General features: G+C 38.5%; 2 protein-coding genes across 7 annotated transcripts in view; one reads left to right on the forward strand and one right to left on the reverse strand.

Moving 5' to 3' along the window:
* Nucleotides 1–2,648: 2,648 nt before the first annotated feature.
* On the reverse strand, nucleotides 2,649–11,675 carry PIERCE2 (piercer of microtubule wall 2). The gene is made up of 2 exons (XM_055537904.1): nucleotides 11,541–11,675; nucleotides 2,649–3,135 (listed from the first exon to the last, which is right to left on the reverse strand). Exons 1-2 carry the CDS (start codon nucleotides 11,556–11,558, stop codon nucleotides 2,791–2,793), a joined length of 363 nt encoding a protein of 120 aa, XP_055393879.1. The 5' UTR covers nucleotides 11,559–11,675; the 3' UTR covers nucleotides 2,649–2,790.
* Nucleotides 11,676–11,971: 296 nt separating this feature from the next.
* Nucleotides 11,972–20,762, forward strand: part of CCPG1 (cell cycle progression 1) — a 42,068-nt gene continuing 33,277 nt past the window's right edge. For 5 of the 6 annotated variants that reach the window (XM_055537890.1, XM_055537893.1, XM_055537892.1 and 2 more), the window contains exons 1-2: nucleotides 11,972–12,112; nucleotides 12,235–12,471. In XM_055537890.1, coding sequence (XP_055393865.1) covers nucleotides 12,457–12,471 — 15 coding nt within the window. In that variant the 5' untranslated portion in view covers nucleotides 11,972–12,112; nucleotides 12,235–12,456. The remainder of the gene's footprint in view (nucleotides 12,113–12,234; nucleotides 12,472–20,762) is intronic. The other variant, XM_055537891.1, reaches the window with a different exon arrangement.

Consider the following 20,762-nt stretch of genomic DNA (forward strand, 5'->3'; position numbering starts at 1 on the left):
CAATGGAAATAGTGAGAGACTTTATTGTTTGGGGCTCCAGAATCACTGCAGATGGTGACTGTAGTCATGAAATTAAAAGATGATTTCTTGGAAAAAAAGTTATGACCAACCTAGACAGCATATTAAAAAGCAGAGATGTTACTTTGTAAACAAATGTCCATCTAGTCAAAGCTTTGGTTTTTCCAGTAGTCATGTATGGATGTGAGAGTTGGACTATAAAGAAAGCTGAGTGCCAAAGAATTGATGCTTTTGAACTGTGGTGTTGGAGAAGACTCTTGAGAGTCTCTTGGACTGCAAAGAGATCCAACCAGTCCATGCTAAAGGAAATCAGCCCTGAATATTCATTAGAAGGACTGATGCTGAAGCTGAAACTCCAACACTTTGGCCACCTGATGTGAAGAACTGACTGATTTGAAAAGACCCTGATGCTGGAAACATTGAAGGAGGGAGGAGAAGGGGACGACAGAGGATGAGATGGTTGGATGGCATCACTGACTCAATGGACATGAGTTTGAGTAAGCTCTGGGAGTTGGTGATGGACAGAGAAGCCTGGTGTGCTGCAGTCCATGGGGTTGCAAAGAGTCAGACACGACTGAGTGACTTAACTGACTGACGTACACATATTTTACATTTATATATTTATACATGTAAGTAAGTATTTGTAAATATTTCTGTATCTTGTTGCTCAGTTGCCCAGTCATGTCTGACTCTTTGCAACACCATGGACTGCAGCCTACCAGGCTCCTCCATCCATGGGATTTTCCAGGCAAGAGTGCTGGAGTGGGTTGCCATTGCCTTCTCTGTCCATGAAGCTAGGTGCCTAGAAGTCCCTGGACTTTAATAGACACTGAATGACTACTTAATTGCATTCCAGACAACATGCTTGATTCCATGATACTCATCCTTCTTAAGAATTTTAGCAACAGCAGCAAAACAAAACAAAAAAATGCCTAACCACCTATCATAGTAAGGAACTTTTGGTTACCCTCTAGATTTTACATGTTAAAAAGTTGACTTCACTTGCTACAAATCAAGCACCTACAGTGAATGAGTAAAATGGTTTGTATAGTTTATGCCAAAGAAGTCTGGTAAACTCAAATTCTGTTGCATCATTCGCCTGGAAATCTTGTGCAGTGCCTTGATTTTTGATGTTTCAGAGGAAGTTAACAAAGTCAATCTTTTTTTCTATCCTGTGCCCATATCATATTTTGGGATATTTGAAAGAATTTCATGAGGCTGGAAAGTTTGAGCTGTTTCCTAAGATTCAACTTTTCTGTGTCCAACTTTTCTGATCCCCTAGTGACTCACAAGATTATTTTTTCTAATTGACGTTAATATCCTGAACCTGAAATCAACAGGGAAAAATAAGAACAGTGATTCTGTTTTTTTCCAGTAAAGGAGTTTAGTTCCAATTGAACAGGCAGTTTCAACAGATGGCAGCTGAAATATATCTCTGTGTAGTGTAATTTCAGAGTTTAAAGAATTGTATAGGCTATCATTGGAGAAGGAAATGGCAAACCACTCTAGTATTCTTGCCTAGAGAATCCTGTGGACAGAGGAGCCTAGTGGGCTGCTGTCCATAGGGTCACACAGAGTCGGACACGACTGAAGCAGCTTAGCATGCGTGCATGCATTGGAGAAGGAAATGGCAACCCACTCCAGTATTCTTGGAGAATCTCAGGGACAGAGGAGCCTGTGGGCTGCCATCTATGGGGTCGCACAGAGTCGGACACGACTGAAGCGACTTAGCAGCAGCAGCAGCATAGGCCATCATCTGTCACTGCTCATGCTCTGTGTTGAAGATGTATCAGAGTAATTGCATTTGTGAAAATGTGCAACATTCTTACACATTTTCATTCTTTCATATATAAGATTTCTTTTTCCTGGACTGATCTTTCCTTTGATTTGGCTTTACCTTCTCTAGGATGTTTCTTTTGACCTCCTTGTCTCTGTTTAAGCCAATTCTGTCTCTGTGTCTGAAAGACCTTTTATGTATTTTATATTACATAAATTATCACACATTATTAATTTGCTAATCTCATTTCCCCCAAATATTGTTTATTGAAACAATAAAACAAACTCTCTTTCCTTTCTGTGTTCACTTTACACATTTGTTGTTGTTTAGTTGCTAAGTCATGTACGAATCTTTTGTGACCCCCATGGACTGTAGCCTGCCAGGCTCCTCTGTCCATGGAGTTTTCCATGCAAGAATACTGGAGTGGGTTGCCATTTCCTTCTCCAGGGGATCTTCCTAACCCAGGGATCAAACTTGTGTCTCCTGCATTGGTAGATAGGTTCTTCCCACTGAGCCACCAGAGAACCCACTTATTTTGAATAGTGCCTGCCATAAGTAGGTGTTCGATAACTGAATGAAAAATTTTCAAGTCCTCTCTTCCACCAGCTTAGTAGTGAGAACTAACATTTCCCCAGGTTCTAAGCTATTAGTTGAAGTAACAGAAAAGTAAGAAATTTCTCATCAAAATCTTGTTCAATTCAGTTTTTCTAATTAGAATTCCTGTGTTCCTTTGTCTGGGTAAATATACTCAGTAGACAAGTTGAGATCCTGCAAACATTTTGAAGTTTTGGAACTACATGAGCTAAATAAAGCTAGGTATAATAAAATGCTTTCTACCATTTATTCTGTTCTGAACACATTTTTATTTAAGAAGTCACTGTCATTCACTTATCAGTTGAAATGCTTTATTTGTCAAAGGTATTTTTAAAAATTACTTCAAGGCTTTTAAAACTCGTTTTTCCTGAATACATTTTCTCTTTAAGAGTAACATACTTTCATAGAGTGTGTTGAAAATTAGGGAAATCAAGGGTTCTTGTTCTGTCAGGTGCAGTGTTTAGAGTATTATTTTGATAAAATCCAGTCGCTCTGATATGACTAGAAAATACTTGCTCCCTTGGAGTATAATAGCAGGGGAAAAACTGTGGCATAGGTAAAAATTCACCGTAATTACTTGAATTGGTTTTATACATGATCATCTTAGGTTTTGATAGTGAGGTAGTTGTGTGGAGTGTCTTTGGATCCAACATACATGAAAACACTGGATTGCCAGGATTCACACAGGGGGGCAGTTCAGGTTTCATTTCTGTGTCTGAATTTGAAGCTGAAGTGCTTTTCTTATCCTAAAAGATAAATGCATAAAATAATTATCAATTACACAGTTATGAAAAAAAGAAAACAGAATTATTTAAACTAAGCCCTAACCTTTTTTATACAACTCACAAAAATTGACTGAAAAAGATCAAAGACTTGAATGTAAGATCTGATACCATAAAACTCCTAGAAGAAAACACAGGGGAAAAGGTCCTTGGAGGTGGCCTTAGTAATGATTTTTGGATATGGCAACAAAACTACAAACAACAAAAGCAAAAATCAACAAGTGTGGCTACAACAAACTAAAAAGCTTCTTTCTGTACAGCACAAAAATAGCAGAATGAAGAGGCAAACTTGGAATGGGAAAACATATGTGCAAACCATGTATCAGATAAGGGGTTAACTTCTAAAATATCTTAAGAACTCATACAATTCAGTAGCAAAAAACCAAGCAATATAATTAAATAATGGGCAGAGGAGCTGAACAGACATTTCCCCCAAAGACACATAGATAACTAACAAGTACATGAAAAGATGTTGAACATTCGCAGTCATCAGAGAAATGCAGACCTAAACCACAATATGATGTCACTCCACACCTGAAGAATGGCTATTATCAAAAAGTTAAGAGAGAATAAGAGTCGAGAATGTGGAGAAAAGGGAACTATTGGTGGAAATGTGCCGGGAGCCGGCATATTGCATATTGAGTGAGGATCTGTAATAGCTCAACTGGAATTCTATCACTGCCTGGAGCCAGCGTGAGGCACTCCGCCCATGACAAAGGTCATGAGGAAGGAGGCTCGGCATACGCAAAGGCGGGATCGAGCCTCAGGAGTCCCCCTGGAAATTCTCGAGCATCTACCCCCAAAACCAGAGTCTGCCTACTTTCTGCTTTGTGCTTTCACCTACACCTCTGACTTTACGGGGGGCTATCTCCCACTACCTCTCTCTGAAAAAAGAGTTAGCTTACAGCTCCAGTTAATAATTCCTGGGTGTGACAGTGTTTAACCTACAAACTCCTTTGGAAATCCTCTAGCCAGCCTGACAGGCTTGTCCGGCCACATGTGATTGCTCACAGCCTCCCAACCATGAGAGGCACAAGATGCTTTAAACCTTCTAAAAACAGGTTCCTTAGAAAAGTTAGAAAATTATTAGTATAAGTATAATGGGCTGATTAGAAATCATATTGGTGAAGGGTTTTTCATTTGTTGAGCCAATGTTTACTGCTAAGTCTCCACATCCCCTGCCCTTATACACATTAATGAATATATAGAAGAAATAAGTATTAACCTTTGATATTAATCACGTTAGACCTTAGGCTAAGTAAATTCTTTCCTTAACTAAAACCCACTACACCCTCACCCTATAGGAATGTAACTTTATTTGGGTGGCGTCTGTTTTAAGAATAATCACCCCTGGAGAAATAAGTGTCCTGGTTGACTGACCGCTGTCACAAGGAGAGGGTCGTAAATTGTCAGCAGGCCCCCTGGCCAGAAGATGATGTAACACCCCTAAGACCTCTGTATACATTTGTATGAAGCACCTGACTTTGATAAAAGTCAGGACTGCTGACCCCGCGTGACTTTTGCATAACACCTCAGTGTATAAAAGTAGACCATGGAAAATAAAGAATTGGGATCAGTTCCTCGAAAGACTGGTCTCCCCATGTCTCTCTCTCTCTCACTCTGGTTGAGTCTCCATCTGGAGCGCGGAACCCACCATGCTTACTAATTATGCCTGGGCTTCTAAGATCCGACCGGGGAGGCCTCAGTGTCTCCTCTCCTTCGGGAGAACGGAAGGACGCCTGCGGCCTACGTAAGTGGTGCAAGCTTCTTGTCTTGAAGTTTTATTGGTCCCCCGCGTAAACCAAGCTACTCAGCCTCTTTTCTCCACTGAATTTTCCTACTGAGCTATCCTTATTCTATTCCTTAATTAACGTTTAATTAAGCAGTTGTTCCCTGACCCTCGCCTAGCCGTCTCTCCTTCGAATACCCTGGATCAGCTGGGGCTGGTCCCCGGCAGAAATGTAAATTGGTACAGCCACTATGGAAAACAGTGTGGAATTTCCTCAAAAAACTAAAGATAGAACTACCATATGATCCAGCACTTTCACTTCTTAGATATCCAAAGAAAATGAAATCACATCTTGAAGAGATATCTGCACTCCCATGTTCATTGCAGCATTATTCATAATAGCTAAGACATGGAAACAAGTATCCATCAACAGATGCATGGAAGGAGAAACACACACACACAGAATGGAGTACTATCAGTCATAATAAAAGAAGAGCCCTGCCATTTGCAGCAATATCAAGGACCTTGAAATCATTATGTTAAGTGAAGTAAATCAGAGAAAGACAAATGTTGTATGATCTCACATATATGTAGAATCTTTAAAAAAAAAAAAAATCAAACAGCAGAATGGTAGTTATCAGGGGCTGGGTATGGGGGTAAATGGAGAGATGATTGATGGTCAAAGAATCAACTTTTTTCACAACTTTCAGTTGTAAGAAGAGTAAGTTCTAGGGACCTAACATACAGTATGGTTACTGCCATTAACAATACTGTATTTGAAAGTTTGAGAGTAGATGTTCTCACCACACTCACACACAAAAATTTTTAATTATGTGAGGTGATGGATGTATCAGCTAATCATACTGTGTTAATCATTTCACAATATATATCAAAGCATCATGTTGTACCCCCTAAACTTACACAAATGTTATATGTCAGTTATATCTTAATAAAGGTAGAAAAACAGAAGAAAACAAAAACTTAGTCCCATCTACTCTCCTTTTGGGAGTCCTTTTCTCTTGAGGACATTGAAGAGTAGCCATTATATTATATTATAATGGCTTCCTTGGACTGCAAGGACGTCAAACCAGTCACTCCTAAAAGAGATCAACCATGAATATTCATTGGAAAGACTGATGCTAAAGGTGAAGCTCTAGTACTTTGGCCACCTGATGGGAAAAGCCAGCTCATTGGAAAAGGCCCTGATGCTGGGAAAGATTGAAGGCAAAAGAAGAGGCCAGCAGAGGATGAGATGGTTAGATAGCATTACTGACTCAATGGACATGAACTTGAGAAAACTGGGAGATAGTGGAGGACAGGGAAGCCTGGTGTGCTGCAGTCCATGGGGTCACAGAGAGTCAGACACAACTTAGTGACTGAACAACATATATATATATGTATGTATGTATGTATATATACACATACATATATATGTATGGGCTTCCCTGGTGGCTCAGATGGTAAAGAATCCATCTGCAATGCGGGAGATCTGGGTTCAATCCCTGGGTTGGGAAGATCCCCTGGAGGAGGGCATGGCAACGCACATCAGTATTCCTGTCTGGAGAATTCCCATGGACCGAGGAACCTGGCAGGTTACATTCCATGGGGTCACAAAGAGTCAGACATGACTGAGTGACTAAGCACATACATATGTATATTAAATTTATATATATTTCAATTATATATGTCTATACAGAGCAAACTTGTCAAAAGTATATACAAGATAAGTTTTAAAAATCCCATACTAGAACTATGAGAACTTATAAAAATGTGTAAATTATAGAATAAGATGCAATAGATCATAGTTCAAAGAGGACATACAGTTGAATTTGAGTGAAAAAAGAACAAGATAAACAAACATTCAGCAATCTGAACCTTGTGGATCTTTGCTTTGTGTATTAAGCAAATAATTCCAAAACAACTAATTACAATTGTGGTAAATGCTATGAAGAAAAAAAAATTCAAGGTATTTCTGAAGACTCAGGGAGGTTCTAATCTAGTGTGAGGGCCTAGGAAGGCCATTCTGGTGAAGTGTCGTTGAATCTAAGACTGGAAGGCAAGGAAGGAAAAGATAGAAAAGGGCACAGAGAAAATGCATGGCCCAAGTGGAGTGAAAATGGCTCAAGATGAGGGGAGAGGGGCAGGGGCAGAACCTGAAGGGTCTGGTTGACTGTGTGAGAAGTTTGGATCTTTATGGTAAAAGCAATGAAAAGCTATTGAAGAGTTTTAAAGAGAAACATAATTTTTAGGATGATTACTTGGCTGTCAGAGCCTTGAATGGATGTGGAGAGGAGCTTCAGTAATCCATGTGACTGATGATGATGATTTCTAGAAAGATGGTGGTACAGAGAGGCTAGGAAATAAATTTGAGACATATTTTGAAAGTAGAATGCATAGGACCTTGTGACTGATGGATGTGGATGGAGAGGAAGAGGAACATATCAAGAAGACCCCCAGATTTATGGACAAACATTTGGGTAGATGGTCATTTGCTACAATTTGTAACTAACATACATAATAAATTTAATAAATATTCAAAATAATTTAGCTATTTGGGGGAGGAGTGAGCAAGACAGTAAAAAGAATGAATACAAAAGTGATATTTTCTAGCACATGAACATAACATGCTTTATCTTCAGTAAAGTCATGTCCATTAAAATCAACAAGCTTCAATCATGAAGGTGAAAGAATTCACATGGAACAGACTATATGGACCTTATTTATCACTCATTCAACAAATACTGAGTACCTACTGTGTGCCAGGCATTGTTAGATGCTGGAAAAATAGTGATTAAAATCTGAAGTTCTACATTTTATTGTATAGGAGATAAGCACATAAGAAACCACCTCAATAATGTTGGGAAATTGGTTAGTTATTTTTAAAAAAGGTAGGTCTTCGCCTCCAAAATTAGGTGTCACCAGTTCTAGGCTCTGATGTTGCCAGTAATAAAAGCTGCGTGACTTTGATGAAGTTGGTTTGCAAGGATTCAAATTCTTTGTCTATAAATACAAAACAGGAGATGGATTAGACAGGTTTGTTTCCTAATCTGAGGATATAGATCAGATCAGTTGCTCAGTCATGTCCGACTCTTTGCGACCCCATGAATCGCAGCACGCCAGGCCTCCCTGTCCATCACCAACTTCTGGAGTTCACTCAGACTCACGTCCATTGAGTCAGTGATGCCATCCAGCCATCTCATCCTCTGTCGTCCCCTTCTCCTCCTGCCCCCAATCCCTCCCAGCATCAGAGTCTTTTCCAATGAGTCAACTCTTCGCATGAGGTGCCCAAAGTACTGGAGTTTCAGCTTTAGCATCATTCCTTCCAAAGAACACCCAGGACTGATCTCCTTTAGAATGGACTGGTTGGATCTCCTTGCAGTCCAAGGGACTCTCAAAGAGTCTTCTCCAACACCACAGTTCAAAAGCATCAATTCTTCAGCGCTCAGCCTTCTTCACAGCCCAACTCTCACATCCATACATGACCACAGGAAAAACCATAGCCTTGACTAGACGGACCTTTGTTGGCAAAGTAACGTCTCTGCTTTTTAATATGCTGTCTAGGTTGGTTATAACTTTCCTTCCAAGGAGTAAGCATCTTTTAATTTCATGGCTGCAGTCACCATCTGCAGTGATTTTGGAGCCCAGAAAAATAAAGTCTGACACTGTTTCCACTGTTTCCCCATCTATTTCCCATGAAGTGGTGGGACCGGATGCCATGATCTTCGTTTTCTGAATGTTGAGCTTTAAGCCAACTTTTTCACTCTCCACTTTCACTTTCATCAAGAGGCTTTTGAGTTCCTCTTCACTTTCTGCCATAAGGGTAATGTCATCTGCATATCTGAGGATATAAGGGCTTTCCAAATGTAGCCATAGGAAAGTGATCTTCAGTTATTTGAAAAACATGAATGAAGAGTGTACATTTACTTGTGATAAGGCCCTTAAAAATGCATTCTGTGGGGTCCATGTCAGCAAAAAATTTTAGCAGTTTAAAAAAAAAACCCAAATTTGGCAATTTCTGAAATACTTAACATCTAAGTCCTTTCAGATCAGAATTTATATTATTATAATCTAACCTTATAGAGAGGTTGGCAGGGTACAGAGCGTGCGTGCGTGCTAAGTTGCTTCAGTCCTGTCCGGCTCTTTGAAGCCCTATGGACTGTAGCCCACCAGGCTCCTCTGTCCGTAGGGATTCTTCAGGCAAGAATACTGGAGTGGGTTGCTGTGCTTGCCTCCAGGGGATCTTCCTGACCCAGGGATTGAACCCACCTCTCGTTTGTCTTCTGCATTGGCAGGCCATCTTTTTACCACTGGTGCCACCTGGAAAGCCCCAGGGTACTGTAATTGTGACTTTTTAAGGTTGAATTAAATAGAAGGTTGCTTTTATGCATTAAAATTCTTTTTCTTTGAAGACTTTATAGTAGATTCTTGTGATTCATGAGGCTCAGACCCTTTAAGAATTCTAAATTCTTAAAACTAGCAAGCATAAAATCTCAGTTTCTCCAACTCTAAAATGGAGGAAAGAATATTGGCCACGTTGTTGTGTCAGGATCAAATTTGGGTCAGATTAGCTTGGTTTCTCTTAAAATAACCCAGTTCACTCTGAATTCCTGGGTGATTCCACTTGGTGTCTCAGCAAAATTGTTTCCCACTATCAAAAACCTATTTGTTTTGAAATCTTTAGTTCTAGTCTGCAAATGTGAAGTATTTACTCCACCTTCTTTTCTTTATAGCTTCAAAATTTAGACCTATATATTATTTTATATTCACATTTAATGGATCTAATTTGAGATACTAAAATTCATAATCCACTTGTTCACATTTGAAGAAGTATGATAGTATTAGGGGAGCAGCACAAGGCAAGAACTCTGTGACCTACATTTCAATCCTTTATCATCACTGCACCTTTGTTTTTATATTGTCTGTAAAACTGGTTAGAAAATTTTGCTATAATTCCTGTGGTTGGAAAGTGAAAGAAAATCAGATGTAAATGATACATTACTATATAAATGGAACCAATTTTTATCATTTTCTTTTTTGCAGGTATACCTCAATGCATATGCACCATCTTCCACAATTCAGTTCTGAAATTTACAGGTTAAGAACATTTACACTAGTATGCTCCCATTTACTAACACTTATTATCTTGTAGGAAGCTGGCAAAGCTGGAAATAAAACTCATCAGGTCTTGCTATTTATCCTTTTTAACACTGCTTATTAAACTGTTTTAAATATCCAGAGCAGAGACATTGGAGCAGAGTAAGTTGCCAGAATGTTATGGCATTCTGACAACAGGTCAAAATGTCAAGGTTCCCACTTTTCTTAAGTGCGAGGTGCTGCCTTGTGACTTGTGAGAGAAAGTACCAATCCTGATATAATTTATGGACACCAGTCAGGTTGCCCAGGGCAACCTCACTCACAGAGGTTGTGACTTTCAAATTACCCTCTACAATTGGCTCTGAAATTCAGATCAACTTTAACTCCACAATGTAATAGAGAAAACAGAATGTAGTCAAAATAGAAGACAAATGAGCTGAAAAATTTTGTTGGCATAATCTGTACCATACAATCTGTAGAAATTACTGTCCACCTACATCTTTTGTACCTCCAGAACAATTCAAAAATGTTGATGGACTATTAAATAAAAATATCCATTGCTTTTACTTTATATCCTAGGTCCTCACTGCAGCTTTCTTATTTAGGTTTAGCCCTCTTCAAATCTGATATTCTTGAAATGTGGAGTTCAAAACAGATACATTGAAAACAAAACAGCCTAATAGAAAAAAAATAAAAAGATTACTTTAAATTCTTTACTAGATTACACACTGAGTCAGCGACTGTTAGTGAAGGATAAGAAGAAGGTTAATGAAAAATTATGAGTCTTTTAAAATCAATTAAGTGCCTTGAATGAAATCTACAAATAAATGGTATTGGCTTTCTTACTAATTTAATACTCAGGCTCTCCCAGAATTAGAGAAGACTAGGCCACTTTGACTTTTGCAAGTCTTTTGTTATAAACACACATTTTTATAAAGATAAATAACAACAAGCCATTGAAATAATAAAAATGCCCATTATAGAAGCTGTAATTATAACATTAAAAGTGCTTTTTCATCTTTGGTTTTGGTTTCACAGTTGATATTAATCACAGTAACACCAAAAGCAAAAAATTCCTTAAAGCCTAATTTTTAGGCACCCTTTTGTTTCTCCTCAGGCCCAACCATCCTTCTTCATGTTAAAAAGAAAAAAAAATTGGCCACTATTAGGGACAGAGAATTAAACCTTAACTTTCTACTGTTTCTATCAACAGTGATATAAATGCATCATATTCTTTCGCCCCCTCATATCCTTTTTTGAACAAGACACAATGTAAACAAATGTGAATTAACAAGACACGTTTTTCTTGTTCAAAACCATCACCCCATTTTGATGTGGGGTATGAGTTGCATACCATCCCCAATCATCTTTATACCTTCAGAGGCAATTCCGGCTTAATGCAATGTATGTTACATCTGTATAGTCCAGTGATTGCCTACAAAAGTGGTTTTTTTGGAGCGTGGGTTGGGTGGGAATGCGAGGTGCCCAAAATGTATAGTAAAGAATACCAACAGTCAAAAACATCCAGCCCTCTGCCCAAACCCACCCAGTCGCACTCGGTCATTCTCGATGTCTTCTTTATTTTTTCCGCAAACGCAGTGTTTTCCTGCAGCTGATGGCAAGAAGGCCAGCGAGCACCGAGGGGACGCGGCCCTTTTTCTACACCCAATTAAAGCAGCAAAGAGCTGGTGAGCGGTCGGCTGGATCAATACGCATAAACTAATCTGCCTAATCCCAGGAGCGGCCCTCCAGGGTGGAATCCTGCCAAGAGGTTGTAGCAGCCCGTCTCCATAGTAACCGGTCGCGGCGCCTCTCCAGCGCCGGGGCCCGGATGTTGTCAGGATCTCGGCTGCGGGGCCCAGCTTCCAGCAGCTTCCCGGCGGCCCGTTGCACTCCTTTTCGGGAGTCGTAGTTCTTCACTCGGCCGCCGCCGGGTATGAGGCGCGGACCCGACTACGAGTCCCGGCATGCGCCGCGGCGCCCCGCCGGCCGCCGCCTCCCGGCTGCGGACGCCTGTGAGCAGGTTGTTTTTATGAGAGGCGTCACTGCTCTCGGGGTTGTGACCGCCGCCACCGCGACAGCCAGCGCCGTCGGGCGGAGGTGGCGCTGCCCCTTCAGGTAAGGTCCTGGGCGGGTTTGGACCCAGGGAGGTGAGTCCGCGCCGACTGTTGCGGTTCTTGTGTCAGTCGTCTGGTGGAGGTATTCGTGGGGTTTCAGCTGAGGGTAGTCTCGACCCTTAGGCTCTCGGCGTTTGCGGCCGCCTGGGTGGCCCCCTCAGAACGCGGGGCCGTAGCCCCCGCGGCGGAGCAGATCCCCACGCGTCCGGTCCGGTGGTCCTGCATCCTCGATTTCCTGCGTGCAGACGCGAGCGGAGCGCCGGGGTTGTAGGGGAGCCGTCGATCCGGGGGACGCACCCGCCTTCCTCCACTGGGCTGGCTTAAGGCTCTTCTCGGTCCTGATTGATGAGAATCCATATGGTAAGATGTTTTGTGCGTCACCCCGCCGGGTTTTCAGCCAGCCGGTCTTTTTTGGTGACGTTTGAGCCTTGTGATGCCAGGAGCAGAAAGATTAAATAATGCATTTGAGATTTCTGCTTGTGCGCCAGTCTGATAATCATCAAATCTCCCTATCTCTCCCCCCCCCCCCCCCGACCCTGTCCCGTTCCTAATCGATAAGCACCCCACGTAGCATCAATCCACACCGTGTCTTGTACGCGTTACCTGTTTATTTTGTTTCATGAGTCCAACTTTTTGCCATTGGGAGCGCCAATTTTGACGAACTCGGCCAATTAGGCACTTTGTTGAGCGGGTGAAATTGGTGCTGCTTCAGTCTAGCTTTATTAAGAAATGGAATGGAGCCTTCTTGTAGCTAGACTAGGTAATTATTTCAGTACCGCAAATTTTAGGAAATTTGCCTCCAGTAAGGTCACATCTACTGAATAGTACTTGAAACGTCATTATTAGTGCATCACTTCTTTGGTGTCAAGTTTGAATCTTATTAGGCCCCGCATTTCTCAGGGGGCTATTTATCCCATCTTGCACACTAGTGTGAAGGGTTTAACAATTCTTTTCTACGCTATGGTCATAAAGGGGAAGAGAAGGGAGAAAGTGAGGGGATTATTTTCAATAATTTTTAATCCTTTACCCCAACCTAAGGATTGGCTAAGAATTCTAGTTAAAGAATCCATTAAAAATCGCTCTCAAATAATATTTAAGCGTGTGGGAAATACTAGTTTTTATATGAAAATAGGTTAGAAAGTAGTGTAATTCTAATTTTGTTTACTAAACTATAGAATTAGAAGTGGTTATATGTGTTTTAGAAATAAGACTCAAAGGAGAGTCATAGTTATGAAAGTGATTAGATGATGCAACTACAATTTTTTTTTTACGCTTTCTAGTATTTTCCAAATTTTCTATAGGCAAAATTTAATTTAAAAAAAAGGGATACAGATAAAGCAATTCCAGTTATGTAAACTCTTTAAACATTAATTTTAAAAAGCAAGTAACGACAAACAACATAGGCAGAGCCCCTGTTACTGCATCCACAAACTATGAATAAGAAGTTTAAATGTAAGTTGGTTGTGGAGAAGTGACAAGAAATGCTTTGGTTGGACTGGAAAGGAAAACAAAACAAATATGACACATTCTCAGCATTTGTACATCTCATCTTGATCTGTTTTTATTTTGGACAGTAAAATCAAAGACAAAATTCCTTACTTTTCTTCAGTTAAGGCAGTGCAGTTTTGATTATTCCTGTAACTCAAGGTGACAAAGCATGGGCATGTTAATCTGAAAAGATCTGGATATAGCAAGATTTTTTCATTTATCATTTGCCAGTGGAAATAAAGAAGTTAAACATTATTGTAAAATAGGGGATGTTAAGCTTGTTTTCATTGAATCATTTTAAGCACTGTGTTTGATACGCCTGATATTTTGGATTATGTTTTTGTTTCATTTTCTATTATTATTATGTTGGATATGGATGGTATTTTGCATGTTTGGGCCACATTTTGTTTTCTCTTCTAAAGAAAGGGCTGCATTGTTCTTTGAGAAGAATAATCTATGTATTTTTGCAGTTATCAGTCTTGAAAAATTGGGGTTTACCTCAATTCCAAGTGGTCATTTATTCTTAATAAAATATCCATTCTAAAGCTTTCCTCCCCTCCCCCCCCCTTTTTTTAAACTGTAGAAGTCATACTTTGTTTTCTTAGATTCTTTTCTTTGGAGCATTGTTTCTCTCCCCAAATTTCAGTTTCTTGTCAGTATTTTGTCTTGGTTTGTGTGTGTTTTGTGCCCTGTGTTAGTTCAATACCTTATTAAAAATTTGAGTTCCTTTACAGGGCATAAGAAACATTCATAATTGCTTAACTTGTCTGATTTACTAACTGGTTCTAGATTATAATATTGTATTTTTATGAAGGTTAATATTTAAAAAATTATGTGAGTTTGAACTGAGGTCTTAGAAGTAGTAGTTTCTGACGTGTAAAGAATATGGACACAGTGTAAGGCCTGTTAAGCCCAGAGTATTTTAAAACAGAAAATGCAGACTCATCTAACAATGTAGAACTAGTAGAGGCTGAATTGTTTTTGTTTTCATGTGTGGTTAAAGTGAGGAAGTTGCCATATTATAAGTAATAACTTATATTTTCAAGAATCTTCTTTCTGGGAGTTGTTCAATTTTTGTTTTTTATTATAAATTTTTTTTGTAGTTTTTAAAGGTTACTTTCCATTTATTATTACAAAATACTGACTGTATTCTCCGTGTTGCACAGCACATGCTTCAGCCTGTCTTATACCCACTAGTCTGTACCTCATTCCCTTACCCCGGTATTGGCCCCCTCACTAGTTCTCTATATGTAAGTCTGTTTCTTTTCCTGTTAAATTCACTAGTTTGTTATGTTTTTTATATTCTACATGTAAGTGATATCATACCATATTTGTCTGACAGTTCTGCAGTCTTGATTAATTTAAAACAGTTAAAAAATATGAGTTTGTTTCAAAGGTCATGTTTATTGTATCAGATGAACTTGAAAAAAAATCTTAGAGTTCTAAAGTGAAATTTAGCTCTATAATGGGAAGATTGCAACTAACTGATTTGATTTAGAGGATTTTTTTTTAAGGGTGTTTAATGTGTGGAAACCTGTGTAAGGGCTTTCTGAAGGAAGTATTAGCAAGGAAGCCAGAATCTAATTTTTCTTCAGTATTTGCCCATGAAGCACTTTACTAAAATCTTACTTCTGGTTCATGTTGCCAGCATGATGAAATGTGAAAAAAGAATTGGATTAGGAGTCAGAATGTTTAATGATGTTTACAGTAATTCAGTTTATGAATCTGTTGTTTCCATTTTTATGTTATAAATAATAGCCATTGCCACATTTCATGGCATATTCATGAAAATCAGATCTGATATAAAAATCATATTACTTTGTGTCAGAGTGATCTACCAATGCAAAGTATTATTGGCTTTTGTAAGTAACATTTACATAAAGCGTGTTATACATTAGAAATGTGATGACTTAATGTGATACACACTTTTGGCTGAGAAGTTTGATGGAAAAAAGTCAAATGAGACCTTCATTTGACTTTTTTGGTAGTGCTTTTTGCCTTTTACTAGGTCGAAGGAAACCTGGCCCCTTTCTGACTGTGACTTTGCACTCTGCTGCATTAAAGGTCCTGAAATTGCAGTGTGCTTTTATGGTTGGACCTTTAATTTTGGTTTTGAATTATTTTAATTGCGCATCTAAAGTATAAGGAAGATCATCAGTGTGACTTAACAGTAGGAAGTGAATGCTGTTTTTAATGTTCTAAAATGGTACTGTAAGTTGATTTCATGAGTAGTAAGCCTACATTGAATGTCAAATCCCAGGTCCTCCCAGAGATGCATGACGTGTGTGTAAGCATTTATCTTTGAGGGAGAGGAATAGTTTAGAGTTTGGACACCTCCTTCTGGGGACGTCAGCCCTGTCTGTATCTGACCATTGAGATTAACATCAAGTTTGGTTGACATACAGAGCATTCAAGTCTTTTAGAAACTTATAAATCAATTCTGAGGACTTCATGAGAACAAATATAAGTAAAAGTAACAGTGGGGGTATACTTAATTGTCTATTATGTACTTAAAAAAAATGGAAAACAATAAAAATATATAAAATCTCTTTGGGGACTTCTCTGGTAGCCCAGTGGTTAAGACTCCTTACTTCCACTGAATGGGGGCATGGGTTCCAGCCCTGGTGGGGAACTAAGATCCTACTTGCTGCTAGCGTGACCCCCAAAAATAATCCCTTTGTTTCCCATCTTTCTGGCTTTTTTTTCCCCAACAGAAAAGTAGAAGAGAATTGTAAAAAAAAAAAAAAATTATGACAAATTATCTTTTTTGTGGAAAGTATGTTAAAAAATAATAGATATATGATTAATACATACATTTTAACAAGTAAAAACTTTTTTTTAATTGAGAGTAGAAGAAAACATCAAGCTATATAGTTCTACTTATTTATCTCTGAAAAGGGAAAAGGAGCCACCAGGGACTTAACAGTGTCCAAGTGAAGGCAGTATGGAGCTAGTCAAGCTTTTAGATTTACTCTTGGCTCTTTTAGCCTTTTCCAAAATTAAGGTGTAACAATTCTGGAAAGTTAGGATTCTTCTCAGAGTCGGAAAACCTGGTGGAAAGGATATTTCCATATTAACAAGTATCACAATTTCCTTCCAGCATTTTGAATTCATGTTGTTTACTACTTTATTTCAAACTTTTTATCAAAGGTGTAGCTTCTTTATCAAAGGTGGAGGCAAAAGGGGATACTTCTGTCTTCAAATATAGCAGTAGTTGCTTTTGTTTCCCCATTTGAAGGATATTACATCATAAAAGGAAACTTGTGAAGAAATTGTATATTGGCTCACTTCTTGCAGAATTTGTTTTGTAAATCAAAAAGTTAACCTGTATTATAACAGTATTGCTGCCTCCTTCTGGGGTGGATGAAGTGAAATTCTTAATACTATTCCTGTTGGAGACTTATCTCCAGATGCCTGTCTTTAGCAACAGATTTCAGTGTTTAAATGAAATTCACTCCATTAAAACTAGGAAAGCCTGTTTGCTGTGGAGTGGTTATCTTTGCATCCACTTAAAAGATGAATGTAAACAAGAAGAAGGCAGCCGTTGGACCCACATCTTGATCCCATAGTTACTACACTGTGGACTCTTCAAAGCTCTGGGTTATGTTCTTTTTTCTCTAATATTAGTTTTCCACAATAAACTTCTGATACCTCAGATATAAGTATTTTAATATGATTCCCTTAAGTCCTTTAACTTGTCCTGAAAAGACTGGTCCTCCAGAAGATGATTAGATTTTGTTTCAGTTAATCATTTACTTAATATCAGGCTGGTTTTTTCATTTTTAAAAATGTCCCTTTTCCTGCTGGTTATGAAGGTAATAAATAGCTTATTGAAATTTAGCAGACATATTGCATGTAATTTTATTTTTTTTTAGATTTGAAATACACTCTTTAAAATTTTAACTCATTTAAAGCATATAAATTAGTATCAGTAGGGTTTATTTTTCTTTAGCATATTAACCTGTTTAATCTTTGTTCATCATTTAGGTGTTAAAGTAATTTTGCTTCTCTTTGTGTATCTTTGCTAGTAATGTTGAACATTTTTCCTTATAAGCTAGTTTAATGTCCTCTATACATTGCTTACTCTTGTTCCTTGTTGAATTTTCTGTTCAGTTTTAAACCTTTCTTCTTACTGACTTATTGGTGTATTTTAAATGTTTTAAAAACTCTGTTATATATATGTTACAAATATGCTTAGTATTTCATTTTTACTTATATGACTTTTAAAATAAGTTTATGATTTTTGTACAACGGAAAACTTCTCCTATATAGTTTCTAGGTTTTGTGTAAAGCCTAGAAAAAGATTATCTTTAAGATTTTAAAACTTTTCGGTTTTGAGTCTTTTTTTTTTTTCCTTGTGTTTTTATCTTATATGTTTAAATCTCTGGGCTGTATTTTTGCCAGGTGGTCTTAAGGTTTTATGAAGCCTTACATTAATAATGCTGAACTTGCACACGGCAAACTGGAGAAGTGACATCAATCTGAAAGCCTTTTGCAACATCACATTTATGAAGTCTAATTGAGATTATATTTCTGAGTGATGCAATTTGGCAAAAAAAAAAAAACAAAAAACAAAACAACAAAAAAAACCTTACCTGATTTCCCCCGCTTTGGGAGTCAGGAGAGAGAGAACAGTGAAATTTACTTTCTTTTTAAATTCAGAGGCGTTTTATGTGAAAATGGCTCTTATTTTTTGCATCTCTTTCATCCTCTACCTTTCACAAAAACCATAGAAAGCTTTTGTGTTGTTGTGAGCATCCAAAATGGCAGCCGGTACTTGAGTTCCATATGCAGGATTGCCTGTGAGATCTTTCTTCTCTTGCTGCTGTTTGGAAGCAACTTTAGTTTGGCCTGTACATGGTGAAAATATGCTGCAGGATTTATCTACTATAACAGTTAAAATGCCATACAAAAACTCAGTCTATTTCAAATAGAGAGTTTACTTGACCATTCTAGCCAGTAAGCTTTGGAATTAGCCTTGCTAGGGTGACAGCACAAAGGCCAGGCACTCCTAGGTTAGGCTTATTTATTGTCGGAGTTTGGGGGCTGAAATAAGGTTGACATTGTAGGTGGAAAAAAATATAAACTTCACCTTCACTTAAGATGAGACTATTTGGGAAAAAAGAAGCAACAGAGTGAAAGGTTCTCTCCCCTTTCCAATGAACAGAATTGAAGACTCCTTAATTCCCCAAAGAGATACAGTTCTTACCATTTACCTCCAGAGGTATTTGTCACAATACTTTTTAAAATGTGAATTTGTGCCAAATTACCAAAAAGCATAGTGACAGTAACAGTTTTAGATGCTTTCTTAGACTGAAAATCTTGGGAATTTTTAAGCTTTTCTGTTTCAACCCCTTAATTGTGGTGCTCAGTGATTTTAGTGACCCTACCACACTTTTGAAAATAGGAATAAAAAAGTTCATAATTGTGCTACATTTAACAGAGGCAGGCTTAAGGGTGGATCTGGACTTGAAATTAGACCTGTAGTTACATTCCTATTTCTGATCCTTTAATTCCTGATCTGAGTAAACATGCTTGTATGTCCTTTTCTGTAGATAAAATAGAGTATTTAAGTGATTAAAGATGAGAGATTATTATGTTTGTATTGTATGACTTCTGACTAATAGAGAGCAGTTAAATTTTTTGAGCTATTATGAAGACATTAAAAATAAAATTAGAACTTCTTGTCAGAGCTTTGAACTTAATACTAATTAGTTAAGTAACTCATGGATAAGAGTAATTGAAGCTGACATTAGGCAAATTACGCTCAGAAGTATAGAAGTTATGCTAATAAATAAATGCTGTGCATTCAGGGAAAGGAGAGATCAGTGTGTCAGAAACATGAAGGAAAAGTTCTTGGAGGAGGACTAAGCCTTAAAGATAGAAGAAAGGAAGAAGGAAGGCATTCAGGAAGTATGACTTGAGTAGGTGGAGACGTGGAGGATTGCTACAGTTCCTCCTCTACTTGTAACAAGTAGATGACTTTGATCAGATGAGATAGTTCTGGAGGGGAGATCTCATCAACTGCAGTAATGGCTAGAGCCAGATAGTGGAACATTTGGATGTCACCCTAAGGAGTTTGACTTTATAGTGCAAAAGTCTTATTCTCAAGGTCATGGAGAGAGTTTCTGCAAGGGAAGTTACAAAAAAAATCTTAGCACTTGGGATAAGTATTATATGTAACCTGCAGTCAATTTCAACATTGCCTGTATTTAAGTGTTTTAGGGTGGTTGTGTGTGTTTAGGGAAGGACCAAGGAAACAGTTGAAAAATGGAACTGTAGAAAGTGATGAGAATACCATAGTCATTTAAACAGCATTGTTTTGGTGCTGAAATATAGATCATTAGAACAGACCTGTAACTGATTCATAAATGTATGGGACTGCATGTGACAAAGAATGGCATTTTAAATTATAGAATTATGGACTATTTAATAGTTGAGATTATTTCTAAACTCACACTAAAAGGGAAAAAATCAAAATTCATAGTTTAAATAGCTAAATGTAGACGCTCAGTTCAGTTCAGTTCAGTTCAGTTGCTCAGTCGTGTCCGACTCTTTGCAACCCCATGAATTGCAGCACGCTAGGTCTCCCTGTCCATCACCAACTTCCGGAGTTCACTCAGACTCACGTCCATCGAGTCGGTGATGCCATCCAGCCATCTCATCCTCTGTCGTCCCCTTCTCCTCCTGCCTCCAATCCCTCCCAGCCTCAGAGTCTTTTCCAATGAGTCAGCTCTTCGTATGAGGTGGCCAGAGTACTGGAGTTTCAGCTTTAGCATCATTCCTTCCAAAGAACACCCAGGACTGATCTCCTTTAGAATGGACTGGTTGGATCTCCTTGCAGTCCAAGGGACTCTCAAGAGTCTTCTCCAACACCACAGTTCAAAACCATTAATTCTTCGGCATTCAGCTTTCTTCACAGTCCAACTCTCACATCCATACATGGATCCATACTGGAAAAACCATAGCCTTGACTAGACGGACCTTTGTTGGCAAAGTAATGTCTCTGCTTTTGAATATGCTGTCTAGGTTGGTCATAACTTTCCTTCCAAGGAGTAAGCGTCTTTTACTTTCATGACTGCAGTCACCATCTGCAGTGATTTTGGAGCCCCCAAAAATAAAGTCTGACACTGTTTCCACTGTTTCCCCATCTATTTGCCATG

The sequence above is a fragment of the Bubalus kerabau genome, chromosome 10, assembly GCF_029407905.1.
Source record: "Bubalus kerabau isolate K-KA32 ecotype Philippines breed swamp buffalo chromosome 10, PCC_UOA_SB_1v2, whole genome shotgun sequence".
In the NCBI taxonomy this organism is placed as follows: domain Eukaryota; kingdom Metazoa; phylum Chordata; class Mammalia; order Artiodactyla; family Bovidae; genus Bubalus; species Bubalus kerabau.